Source organism: Enoplosus armatus, chromosome 16, assembly GCF_043641665.1.
Source record: "Enoplosus armatus isolate fEnoArm2 chromosome 16, fEnoArm2.hap1, whole genome shotgun sequence".
In the NCBI taxonomy this organism is placed as follows: Eukaryota; Metazoa; Chordata; class Actinopteri; order Centrarchiformes; family Enoplosidae; genus Enoplosus; species Enoplosus armatus.
Genome location: NC_092195.1, coordinates 19,888,774 through 19,902,999, shown reverse-complemented (window position 1 = coordinate 19,902,999; position 14,226 = coordinate 19,888,774). Strand labels below are relative to the sequence as shown.

Sequence of the window (14,226 nt, the reverse complement as noted above, 5' to 3'; positions counted from 1 at the left end):
CACAGATTAAACTGTAATAGAAAAATATAATTAGTTGCATCTGTTGAAATCCTTCACTGATGTAAAAGCAGAAAAGGCAGGTTGAGGAAAAACACTAAAAACCCAAAATAACAGATTGAATGCAACAGTTCAGACTGATGGTGAATGTCTGAGGATGGATTTGTTACTACGCCTGCTCTTCTACTTCACATTCATTTATATTCACACTTGGGAAGCTGTGGAGGAGGGGGCTGAAGGATGGACGATCGAAAAGGGGTGAAGAGGAGGGTCGATGGTGCAGGAGAGGAGGAGGTGGGTGACAGGAAAAGGAGAGAAAAGCAAGGGGGGGTGAGAGGGTATAGAGATAATTATTGGAGGGAGTGAAGGAGTTGCAAAGCAGAAGCTAAAGGAGTTAATGAGGGAGGAAGAAAAGGCCAGAGAGGAGACAGAAAAAGGATTAGAGAAAGAGGGAGTCAGGAGAGGAGGAGGAAGGACGAGACAGAGACGAAGAGGCGATGTTTGGGGCCTCGACAGCCAAATCAAACAGGAATCTTCACACCGCTTCCCTTTGACGGCGTAAACTAATGTTTCCTCCGTAAATAATGTCGGGATGAGAGGCAGAGAGAGCGATGTCGATAGAAAGATAAACGGCGAATAATGAGAGAGACTGGGGGACAGAGAGAGGATGAAACTGATGTAAGAGGAAGAAGGAGGATGAGTAAGGATGATAAAAAGGAATGCATCATAGGAGTTTTAATAACACGCTACGTCAAATCTGCTAAAGACTGCGGCCGCTGCTTGTCGGAATGCCAAAGTGTGTGTATGAGTGTACGTTTGCTTGTCCCATTAAACATTTGAACCCTCGTCTGCATCAGCTAACATCGCTCCCCCTCCCCCTCCCACTTCAAACACGATGAGCAAGTGTATATTTTATTGCAAGTGCTTTGTGTACTTTGTGGCCCCACAGGCAGATAACAACCCCCCCCCCCCCCCCCCTCCCTCCCTTGTTGAAGACAAGAGGCGCCTGAGTGGCAGCCAGTGCTGAGATTGCGGGATTTTCCCCCCCCTGCACTGCGGTTGCTGCTAGCATGTATTATTTAAAAGTACTTCTTTTTCCCTCCTCTTCTCCCGCCTGGTTTAGTAGCCATGATCCTAATGGGGCTGCACAGGTTACCACAGTCAGCTGGGGCTCCAGGGGCGAGGCAGATCAATGCGCTAACAGGTTGAGAGAGACGAGAGGGTCCTGTAATTGAAATGAGGCGTGGATGACAACGTTGCCTCAAGTTAGAAATAAAAAATATATAACAAGCCCAAGAGAAAGGGTGGTATCTGAGAGCTGTTGTCAGAAATGTGCAGCTTTGACTTGTGAATTACACGAGGAATGGAGCAGTTTGGATGACAGGAGAAGTATATTTTTGGTAACAAGATTTCTGTGGATACAGCCTCCAGTCAATGTCTGACTTCTTGGGCAATCCACAAAGTGTTTTTCGACGTTTGTCATGTGTGATATGTTTAACTTCCTACAAATGCATCAATCCAACCCCAAGAGATACATGCGTCACACACGCCGATCCGGTTTTTACTCTCCAAATCTACTTTTCTCTGGTCTTTTGTGAGTCTAAGTGAGCTGTAATCTCCACAGGCGGCTGTTAAAAACACACAAATCTCAGATGACTACAGACGACACGAAGTCCAGAACAGCTTCAGCGCTCCTTGACATGGAGACTCATCCTAAAAGAGATCACTCCTGTCAGGATAGAAATGTTTCATGCTGGGATGAGGCGATCGCTCAGAATGACTTTATATTGATTTGATGGGCTCATTCTCTCTGAGGCAACACGTGGACGTTCCCACGAGAGGTCTAATCAGGCGGATTAAGTGAAAAGACTTGAGTGGACCATGGGTGTGATGATGCCCTACACCTAATAAAACGTCAGATTAAAAGAAATATAAGATGTAAGAATAAACAGAATATTAGTAGAAGTATAAGACATTAAATGATAAAGCAAACTACTTTCCCCTCTCTTGTCCTTTCCTTACCCAGTCTTGAGGTTTTCAATGGCCTCCTCCACACCCTTCTGGTTGTTGCGGATCATGTACTGGTGCATGTTGGGATAGTTGGAGCGGATGTTCTCCTCCGTGCTGCCGTTTGGCACCGTGCCGAAGCGCAGCGGCGGGTACTGCTCCGTCGGGTGCTGGAACTGTACGAGAACAAGAGGTGGGCGGAGATTAAAGCGATAGAAGGAAAGCAGGAAGTTAAAGAGGGGGACAGGAGCTGATCCCTGCCGCAGCTACAAAGATTCAAAGACTTCACAAAGTCAACGGCCTCTCTTCCTTCAGTTTTCTGCAGAGCTGTGGGGGAGACGGATAAAACAGACGAGGGTTTAAAGTGTCAGAGCAGCAAGATACAGTTTTGTGGGTTCTGCTGAAGCTGCACTGAGAAATAAAAGAGGAGTGGGCAACAGAGAGTGGGAACACTTTGAAGGACTATATACAGTATCTGTTCTGAAGTTGCCGACCTGTTTTGGAGAAAGACAAGAAAGAACAATCTTTATAGGATGATCTCGTTTTTTTTCTGCATTTTACATGATGCATTCTGAATTCTTGCTACGCTAAATTTCTTGCTCATTTATTCATCTTCAACAGTCAATCTGGCCATCCACCTGTTGCATGCATACCTCCATCAGTCACTCCATCCATCCATCCATTCGTTCACCCATCCCTCCCAGACCGTACCTTCTTATCTGACAGCCCTGACACCGTGTCGATGTACTCCTCCTGGATCATGAAGGCAGCCAGGTTGGCAGTGTAGGAGGCCAGGAAGATGACAGCGAAGAAGGCCCACACCAGCACCTGAAGGAGGAGTGCGGTGGAGTAAGATCAGTGAGGGCTGACTCTGACAGGTGTGGTATTTTAAGATTCCAGTGACACTGTTTTCACTTCTTGGCATTTCATTGCTAAACCCGCAGCAGGCGCTGTGTCTTGCCTGGAGGATAGAGTCGTATTTGTCAGCGTGACACTTCAGCCTCCAAAAAAATCTCACTGCATCTTCGGCATTTGTCCTTTCCTTACTTGAATTTAAATGTATAATAATGATAAAGTGACACCATGTAGAGTCACTGTGGGCAAAACCTCTTTTTCTTCCATCTTCACACCGTCATACCTTATTGCGTCTGTCTCAGTCATATATATGAATAATGGAAAACAAAGTACATTTACTCAAGCACTGTATTTAAGTAAATATTTGAAGTAATTGTACTGTATGAGTATTTACATCTACTCCAATACAATGCATACATTCAGAAGTGCTTCTTTTATTGCTGCGAGATGCTGCACTGTTGACATTCAGCCAGGAAGCCAGTGAGAGATGTGGATTAGTTCTAACACTAAAACTGCGCTTGCAGTCGGTGATGAACGGGGCTATTTGCTTCCACAGTACTCAGTGTTTGTGCCAAAAGTTCATTCGCATAATTTTCTTAGTGAATAACATGAAAAATGTACACTAACAGCTCTGGCAGCAGAGGCATAATTTAAAAAGGAGTCATCTTAGTGAATGAGGATGAAGTGTTTCGCTCAATGACGCTTCAGCAGAAGGATTCGTCCTAACAGGAGGGTTGAAGGACGGACTCCTCGCTTACAACAGCTCCCTGGTGAGTTTCATGACCCTTGGGCCGATGTAAAACCTATTAAAACTTAATGTATAATATCAATAATACATGGCTGTCAATTATCCATCCAGTGCATGCTGGGATAGACAGTGACGACCCTGAACAGACTTAAGCAGGTATGAAAAATGAACAAATAAATGGACGTCAATAAGAGAATAAGCCTTCTAAGGTTTGATGGGCTACAGGACCATTAATCTGCCTGCAAGGTGACATAAAGCAAACCTAGAGTTTAACTAAAAATTACAACATTTGTAGAGAAAAAGCTGAAGCTAAACTAAAACTCTTCCCTCTGACCTCTTTTTGAGCAGCTAATGAGCTCTTGAGATGATGGGGGGTTATTTTGAAAAGCACTCGGGCGGACAGACAGAAGAAAAGAGATACCTCTAGTTGTTTAACCTCCTGTGGCTCTTTACTCTGCAGTGGAGGGGGGAAATCTTCCACTGATTTTTCTTTTTATGTCGTGAAGGAAGAGAGTAACAGCAGGTATTAAAAAGACCTCCGTGGTGAGACGAGTGAATGAGCACTCTCGAACTGATTGCACCGGCTCACAAAGCTCACAAGTTTCAGTTTTTTCTTAATAATGCAAATCAGGAATGTGCCAACGTGACACCAGAAAAGATAAAGTCAAGATAAAGTTGTAGATGGAGCGGCATTGTATTATATTTTCCCCTTTCAATAAACTTCAATCAATACACCCTTCAAATAGTTAAATACTTAATTTCCTAAACTAAAAACTACCAACTAACATCTAGGTTATGTTTTAATGGAAGTTAATAAGGAAGGTCTTTACCAGATAATAAATATAAAAATACAAATATATATTTTTAGCATTGAAACAAAGGTTATATGTAACGGAGACATCTAAAGCTTCACCTGCAAATCATCAAATTACTGCCCTCTAGATCAGTGAGTGATCGTCCTGCTACCAAATGAATGAAACAATCAAGCAACCAGCCAGTCAATAAACGACTCAGTCAGTCAGTCAGTCAGTGCGTCAGGCGGAGTGATCACCATGATCTTGCTGGTGGTTCCTCTGGGATTCTCTACAGGCACAGAGTTGTTGAAGACCAGCGCCCACAACAGCCAGACGGACTTCCCAATGGTGAACTTAGATCCACCTGACTCTGAGCGAGAGAGAGAGAGTGTTAAAGATATCGTTTAGCACAGTGTAGTACAGGTTTTTAGGAGATTAAGAACACACAGTGATATTAGGCAAAGTAAGACTAGAGTTAGAAAATGAGGTTACATTTAAAGTTAAATTATGAGACATATACATGTACGTATGTGAGTTATAACAATAAGGGCATTAATCTGCGGCTGAACAGCCTCCACTCCTCTGGTGATAAAGTCTGGCTCGCAGTCGAAGCTCCAGCTCATCCTAAAGGTGTTGGATGAGGCCAGTCACCTCCTCCCTCACCAAACTGGGAAAACCGTTTCTTTATGGAGCTGGTTTTGTGCACAGGGGCATTGCCATGTTGAGACAGATGGGACCTCCAAACTGTTACCACACACTTGGAAGCTCACTTGGTCTGAAACAATTACATTAAGGTTTCCCTTAAGTGGAACTACTGAGGCCATGAAAAACAAAGTAGGCCGTCTGCAAAAGCCTGAGAACTGTCGGGTGTTGAAAGTTCAAACAGGGGAGTTAAAGAAGGAAAGACCTATATGGAGTTATTAAATATTTAAACCTGTCAGTAGACCCTTTTGTTGAATATAGAGTCATCAAACTGTGAAGCCTCAGACGGGGAGGGAACAGATAGAGGAATCTAGTTGGTTGTTCAAGATGAAAGGTGGTGGCACATTTCTTACAGGAAAGAGAGTCATCACACTCTGAAGGTACAGACAGGATGATGGGGGGGGTCGCCCTTTCTGCAGTGACGGGGCAGTTAAACGTAATGTGTCAATGGGAAGGATAGAGGGAAAAGAAGGGAGGGAAGAATATATTAAAGCCAATAGCAGAATAAAATTTAGCTTTATAGGTCATTAAAACTTTGAGAGCTAAAAGAGAGATGAAAGGAAGGCTGAACTCATTTCCCACTTGCTGTAATTCTGGTGGTATCTGGACATTCAGATAGTTTTAGTTTCATCGTGTGAATAACTGCTGCTCATCTGAATTGTTTGTGAGAAAGGAAATGTTTGTCTATATGTTAATCTTTGCCTGTTTTTGAGTGTATTTAAACAGCGCAGGTTAATTTGACCCATAACATAATAAATCAATAAACGTCTTTTTTCCAACACAATCGCAGCGTTAAGATCTGTGCTGGTGCATCCAACATGTATGAGCTCCTCCAGTCACTAAAAGCCGGTAAGTAGCCTTTTTCTGACCACCGTAAACTGTTTTTAGAAGTTTTATAGACTAAGAGGAAAAGGTAATAAGGAAAGGAGGAGGAAGATTAAAACCAGAACAGAGACAGAAGCAGAAGAAGCATCAGCTATCTGTCACTCCAATTCAACTTAATTAGTCAATTTATTAGAAAGCAATGAATAACATTTCCGAATGATTACTTAAAATGAACGTAGCAGAAGAGAGAAGCAGCCAGTAAACAGCTGGAATAAATGATGAACTGAAGTACTGTAAAAATGTCAAAATCAACCTCCAGTGTTTGTTTCACTGAAAATAAATAAGCCGGCTCGTGGGTGTGAGTGATTGTTTCGACTCATGTGCAGTCAAAAAAAAAGAAAGTGGGACGCTTTGCATAATTTGAGCTAACACCCTCCTCAAATCAGCCCCCCCACCCCCACTGCTTACATAACTGACAAAGTGACAAGTTGGTAATAATGTTGTGAAATGAGCAGTGGCAGTGGGTTGATTGGCGTGCCGACGCCGGAGTGACTCCGTCTCTTACTCTTGGCGCTCTGCAGGCTGCGGTTGTATCCCACGGGGCTGAAGAACTCAAAGATGAAGACGGTGACAGCCACCACCGACAGGCACATCACAAACATCATCACCCACACCGCCGGGCTGTAGGGCTCTGCAAGGCACACACACACACACACACACACACACACACACACACACACACACACACACACACACACATACAAGATCAGATAAAGTTTCAGAAGTCTGCCTGTCATCTGTAAAGTGTCACTTTATCAAATGAAAAACTGTCAAAGAAACTGTGTCCTGAAATCAAAAGTAAAAAAAAAACAACTTGTAACTTGTTGGGATGACAACACTTTAATGTTTTGGTTAAAATATGGTTAAATATAGGTTTAACGATTAAAGCACAAAGCACAGGAAAGCAAACAGCCCACCGATTGACTGGTCGTTACTGTGTTAAAGCGTGTTCACGTTACAGTGGAAGAACTGTGTGTTATTTACCAGTGGCAACACACCACTGGGAACACACCACGTACACAATAATAAAGGAGGTTCTCCTGCAAATTAATGTGAATATGGCAAGGAGAGAGAGGGTGGCAGCCATCCTCGAGAGCACGCTCACATATTTGCGTCCAGCTACAGAACATTGGTGTCGCCTGAAAGCACCTTTACTGTCCAAACGTTTTTTTTCCATTGTAAGTGTGAAGCCACTAAAAAAGAGACGGAAGAAAAGTCATTGCTGAAGTGGGTGAAAACTTAACAGGAAACTGCAACAATCAAAGTCAAAGCTTGGATAAAAACATCCTTATTTATTAATAATTAAGAGGTCTTCATCAGGACTGTGTGGGCGTGGTTTGATCAGATTTGATTGACAGTGGCTCGGCAACATCAGCAAACAACCCCACAGCTGTCATCAAACTGTCATTTCCGACGGAGAGACACCCACCTCAAACACAAAGTGTTCTGAGACACAACATCACATGAGGAAACCTCTCATGTGAAATAACCCAACCTGCTCTAATCTTGACGGGAGAATTACGCGTTCGTGTAGGCCTCCCGGACGAGCCCCCATTCATGTTACGACCCAGCTCGCTAGGGGAAAGGGAAGTAACATAAACCCAGATGTGTTCGGCAAAATAAAGTTATTTATTCACAAGGAACTTAGACTTGACAACAAAGAAAACATGAGGCAAACTACGAAGGGAAAAGGGCCTGGGGTGTGTTCAAATGAATAAATATAACCAAAAGAGGAGCTACTGACTTCTTAAAAGAAACCAAAAGTGGAAATAAAACCTCACATAACGAAAACCACAAAAACAGTCCGAGCAGCAGCCCTGCTCCTCGTGTGCCTTAACAAAGGACTTGTGTGTGTGCTATCAGTGACCTGGCCCAGACCCCAGGTAGCTAACCAGTACCTCAATCCCAGTTTCACACATTTGCATTTGAGAACCATATTGGAGCACCGAACCGGGTCCAATCACCCACCAGGAAGTAGGTGGGGCATGAGGGGGACACTCAACACCGACACTAAAAAGGGTTACGGGTGTGGGAAGTGCCTCACTCCGATCTCCTCACATCCACCTTGTTATGTTTTATGGCCTGGTGTACTTCACATGACTGATTTCACACACTAAATCATTAATCGTTGGCTGTCGTGAACTACGATTCCCTTTGGTCGGCAGAAATTGTTTTCAGTGTATTTTTTAAGACCTTTGGCAGATGAGCCAAAAAAGTTCAATTTCATGCATTAATGTGGGAGTAAACAAAGGCAACGAGACAGTGAGAGGAACACACCGTCAGGCAGAGAGAGCCGAAGTCAGACTGTGAGAACAGACACTCTCAACTCGGTCACACTGCGTTCACGTCAGATTAGATTCATCAGTAAATAAAAGCTGCCGAACGACACCAACGTTTTCTTTAGTCGGAGGTAAGACGTGTCTCAAACCAGCAGGGGTCAGAAATACACTCATGCATTTGGTATTCAGAAATATGGAAATATACTTTTTGCAGCTCACATAAGCCAAATTTTAAGTGATGAATATTTTGAGAGCTGTTTGAGTCTTTAAGTAGACAACTGCAGCACTATGGAGGCAGGTCGTAAATGTGAAAAACAGGAGACCAGGTAGGCAAATAGTCTCATTTCATGAATATTGAAACGCTAATATAAGTATACACAAGACATGGTCAATTATATAAACTTTGTACTGCAAAAACTTGAATACATTTTCACTTTGCTTTCAGTAATGAGCGTCATTTCTGCTCAACAGCGGAGGTAAAGACGTGGAGACAGGAAGGAGACTGTCTGTCCTCATCTCGTCCTTCTAAAGAAAGGGGTGCTAGCCTAACAGTCGGCTGAGGAAACAAGCAGATACTTCTGAGATTTGCCAAATTAGAGAGGGATTCTCCGCCGACACTGACAACAGCAGCGGTGGCAGCTGTAGCGCTAATCAAACAGCACCGGAGAGACAAGCTGAGCCGCTGCGTCGACTCATCAACACCTCTGTCTGTCTCTCAGCGTTACATCCAGGAGACGCTAAATCGAACTGTGAGCCGACATACCAAAGAGCAACAAGTGCTGTTTACATATGAGGCTTTTAGCCGAGGCTCCCCTGCAGAGAGGTGTACAGTGGGGGCGCAGGTGGAGAGGCTTGGGATTTATCCATTAAACTTAGTGCCAGACAGGGTTAATGTGCTTTTAAGGCCGGGCTGTCAACCTGAGAGGCTGCAAGTTTTATTTCCATCTAGGTTTGTCGCAGTGGGCGACATCGCAGGCGTTCACACGTCATTTCATTTTATTTCTTTTTAGGATCAATTGTTTTGATTTTTGGTGGAAACATAAACAAATCAAACACACAGAAATGATGAATAGAAACCTTTTAGCGATCCAGTGAAATGCCGCCACGCCCGACTCAAGATTTAACTCAATGCCGTCTTTTCCACGTTTGTTTAAAAACCACATTTATAAACAAGAGAGTATTTTAGAAACACTTCAGGCCAATAACAGTGTGAGCAAAGCATAAACACTGTCCGTCTTCACTGAGGAAGGAGTAGAGTATTCGATTGCACAGATACTTAATGAAATGATAACTTACTATGATGTACAGCAGAGGATTCGTTTGCCAGATGAAACACAACTGCACGAGTGTGGCAGAAGACTGAGAGGTTCAACGTGTTATTTCTATTAGACGTTACGGAGTCTAGACTTCAGAAGTTTTAATAAACCTATTGTTCTGGTGTGACGGCCTTTTTCTTGTGAAATAAGTGTGTTTGTGCAAAACATTGACTTTGGAGTGTTATGCCAAGATCCTTTGTCTCATAGCGTTTAAAGGAGGTGATTTTGGTCTCGTGTCTTTTCCTAACTGCAGATTACAGCAGCTGAGTTTACAGCAGAACATCAGCCAGAGAGGAACTTAGCAGGGAAAACGCCACCAATACAATTATCAGCTTTACAAACAGCAAATATCCCTTTTTTCTGAGGTCATATATTATTTTCTTTGAAAATCACTTTCATTGGAGGATTACGTTTTCTAACGGCGCCCCCGAGCTCCGGACACAGCACTGTATTTATTTTCATGTATATTAGTTTGCTCATTTTGATTGTGGTTCCAAGTGTGTAAATAATTACATGGTGCCCTGCAAACACTGAAGGTTGCTTTTGATTTATTTTCTTTTACTCTGGCGGGTGAGGAGTGTGAAGCAGCTGCGTGTTGTTTTCAAAGTGCTGTCAGCCTTGAGTTAAGATCTGAGGAGCTGTATTGCTTTATTTCACATTAATGTACTCTCTCAGTGAGTCTCTGTGTTTTGGTTTCCAGCAGCTCTATATATCCATTTTGGACATCAGATCTATTTTTATACCCATATTTAATCAGGGAAAGTCAAGAGAAGACATATGCTCTTTGTCAACGATGCCCTCTTTAAAATGCACACCTGGGAGCTGCCACAGTCTGGTACTGGTGCCAGTGAGCAGATCCACTGGAGCAGATGGGGTTAAGGTTGGGGTTAATGAGGTTTAGGTGCCCTTCCTCAAGGGCATTTAAGCAGCAGTTGCTAAGTAAAGTGACAACATTAGTTAATCACTTTGCTTGCCAACATGTTCCCAGCAGGTCCAGGGACTCAATCTGATGACCTGAACCCAGAAAAGAGAGGGATAAGCACACTGTGAACCTGAGTGCGGGTTTAGTTGGTCTCTACAGTGAGAACCAGAGCAGCGGTACAACATGCCATTGACATTAATGTAATAATGTCATTATGGTAATTAGAGTGAGGTATTCTCCAATTAAGACATTTACATGGATGCCATTAATATTCCGTTTCCATATGGAACATGTGACAACCAGAACATTTCCCCTCCTCTTTCGGCCATAGCACGCGCTTGGAGTGCTTATTATGCTAATATCATGTGCATATATTATGTAATCTAATGCACACCTGGAAAACTGAATCTAGTACTGCCATAAAAGTACAGTTCTCAGTAGCTCAGTAACACAGTACAGCGCGTAGCAAGGCGGGAGTGAGCCTCTTCACTTGGTAAATGCTGCCACTGCTGTTTGAAGCAAAGGAACGTTTGTTTTGTACCCTAGAAAGTATTTTTAAATGACAAAAAAACAAAACAATGGAAGAGAGAGTGAAGCATCTTATCATGGAGGATCTTTGGCATGTGTTGTAAGGCAGACTGCCACGTGGAGCGCAAAATGTGGTGAAACCTGATAGTCATAGTTAGATTAAGCAGTTTACATGGATAAACATGCCCTTCAACAATGTGACTATAATTAGAGACTATATTAACTCCTGCTGTGACTGTCAGAATATGTGAGCGTGTGGTGTTTATTTGGGCTCCACTTTAATTGTAATATTGCCTTAATTGCATTATGAGTGAATTATTAGTATGCACGTAAGCAAAGCCACTGTCTTTCCAGCAGAGTTGCTCCTGTTTCCAGAACGCTAATAACAAAGCACTTAATAAAATACACAGCAATCAGAGGGAAACTGTTCATATTCACTCATTAATACCTTCTTTAATCCCAAACGCTCAGAGTGTGATCACAGCAGCTGACGGATGATGGATTGAAATATCTGAAGATGTTTATATCCTCTGACGACAATCGAAATAGCAAAAGTACATCAAAAGACAACGTTACGTCGGTTACAAACATTTTGTCCCTGACTTGTCCGTCCTAGTCGGAGGGTGACTCTGTAAAGATTCTCTAGTAGTACAGTAACTGTGCATCACTCTGCTCAACTGTTCCCACGTGTTTTATATCGATGACCTGACATCTGAACAGCCCTGTGGTGTGTCGGCACCACAGAGCCGAGGCCGGCTGTCTGCTGCCTCTGCTGCTGTCTGTTGAGATTCACGTTGCATCACATCAGTTCCTGTGAGATTAGAGGTCCTGCAGAATAATCTCTCTGTTTGTTTGATCCTTGAATTACAAGGTGAGTTTATTAAGAGCAAATTTGTTTTCACCGTCACATCAACACAAGAGCCAACGCGCCTCGGGGTGACGACGAGAGGCAATCATAACAACACAACATACAATAAAGGACAGGAGTTATTAAGTGTTAGGAATGTAGCCTGGCTTAGAAAACAATCGTAAAAGTTGTTGTCGTATGCAGTGCTCTCAATATTCGACAGGCACCGACTACATAAAAAAATGCAAATGGAACTCAAATTATAGTTCAGATCAGAAGGAAATCCATGTTGGATTTTTTTCCCACATCGTCAATGACAGCCATTATTCTGCCATCAAAATGTTTATTTTCAAAAAGCAGCAGGACAAAAGGCGCCGTCTGAGCGCTGATGAGCAGTTGGGGTTTAGGACCACGAGCTGTATTCTGACTCTGGGCCTTTTGCCCAGAAGACATTTTGATTTATGTGAATAATAAAACTGATGATGGCTCACTGTCACACGCTCGTGTCTGACTGAGACACTTGAATAGAACAAAGCCATCGTTAACGTTACCAGCAACACCTGTGACTTTCCTACCAGGACCAGTGCTGCACCTAACACATATATATATATATATATACTATATATACTTATACTTATTGACTGGTCACTTGTAAAAGGCTGAATAGATATATTCATAAACTGGCCACAGCTGAATTCACAGGGCTCACAGAGACTCTTGAGACGCTCTGGTTGAAGCACAAGTTGGTGGTTTGGTTTGAGAGTTTTGCTGCACTCTTTTGTTTATGGAGGCTTTTATCTCTGAATTGCCAATATGAGTGACAGTTCTGCTGCTGCAGCTATCCTCCCCAACACACACACACACACACTCTTTCTCCCTTTACTTCTCTTCACTCAATTTTCACGTCCCTCTTCACTGTGTCCCTTGACAGTTTAAGTGTTTGTTATCATCCAGGCTTAGTCTTTGTGTGCTGGCTCTCCGGCTGCGTGGTCTGTCTGGGTCTCTGTGTTTGTAACAAGGCCTCTCTGCCCGTCTGCTTTTCCTCATTCACTGAGTGCATCAAGGTATTAGAGGATTGACTGAGCTACAATTATTACAGCTAATTTAAAAGAAAAATGGAGATGTATAATGTATAAAGTATAACTATTCTCTCAAAGACCAAACATCTTTCTGTCAAACTTCTGAGTGGCCTATAAAATTAGAAATTGTTTAATTACTCCAAGAATAAGTGAAGAAAGAACTCAGCTTGTTTAAATTGTGCTAAATGAAGCAGGACTGACAGACTAGAAGCAGCTGATGTGATGAGGAAGTGGGGCACTTACATTTCTGTAAGTGTGGCTCTGCTACTGCAGGAATAACCTGCAACTGTCATATCTGACATGAAAAAGAGTGTCTTGACTGCAGAACAAGACCAGACAGAGTCATCAAACAACTGTTCAGTGGCAAAAAGATGTCGAGTTAGATGACAGGGAGCCCAAAAAGACAAGTCTCAAATATTTAAACAGCAGAAAATGTTTCTATGCTCCCAAAACTGACCGCTTGCAAGAGCTTGACAGGAGAGTATGTGACTGAGAATCTGAATGAACGCTTGGTGCAGAGCCACTATTCTCCACTCTGCATGGACCATTAGGTTTTTAACTTTATTCATGGTGATTTTAATTTACTGTATTTGCATTGGCATGTGAACATACATTTAACATAAGTGCAGTAAGATACGCAACCAATCTTATAATTACGATGGATGTGTTTTGTTCATGTGCGAACTCAAACACTGCAGATGCATCAGGGTGCCACTCGTTGTGAAAGAAACCTAGAAAAACATGCCGATGCTGCCCACCACTAGAGTAAAAGGTGTGTGGGGGAGGGGGGGGTGCCACTTTATACAGGTGACCTTCAACACACAGGAGGGACCTGGAGTTGTTCTACTCCATCTATCTACAAAAAAAATAAAGGTTTCACTATTCTCTACAATTCTCTTAACGAGCTGCTCGGCCTTGAATAAGAAAAAAAACGATGCACAGAAACACATCGCTTAAAAAACGTTCTTCCTTTTCTTGCAGTTTTTATTTTGTCAACAAAAAATATGAATGGGCGACTTTGTTTCTCACAGTGAATACAAGAGAAAAACAACAAGCAAACCAGTGAAAACTAATGATAACGTGTATTAAAGGATGACTGGACAAATAAACTAATGACCATTTTAATGTTGTCTTATTCTTATTATCTAGCAACCTGCATGCACCTGCAAAACCACGTTATGTTGAGTTATGAGCAGAAAAAACTCATCTAAAATGCCTTCGTCTTTGCTGACTACACTAAAAAGTCTAATGATACAACAGAATGACA

The 14,226-nt window shown here is 42.6% G+C and overlaps 1 protein-coding gene across 1 annotated transcript in view; it reads right to left on the bottom strand.

The window, feature by feature from the left end:
• Positions 1-14,226, bottom strand: part of grin2da (glutamate receptor, ionotropic, N-methyl D-aspartate 2D, a) — a 106,181-nt gene that overhangs the window by 20,265 nt on the left and 71,690 nt on the right. Inside the window, exons 10-13 of the mRNA XM_070922192.1 lie at positions 6,494-6,619; positions 4,659-4,771; positions 2,716-2,832; positions 2,020-2,180 (exon numbers count right to left, since the gene is read on the bottom strand). Of these exons, the coding sequence (XP_070778293.1) occupies positions 2,020-2,180; positions 2,716-2,832; positions 4,659-4,771; positions 6,494-6,619 (517 nt within the window). The remainder of the gene's footprint in view (positions 1-2,019; positions 2,181-2,715; positions 2,833-4,658; positions 4,772-6,493; positions 6,620-14,226) is intronic.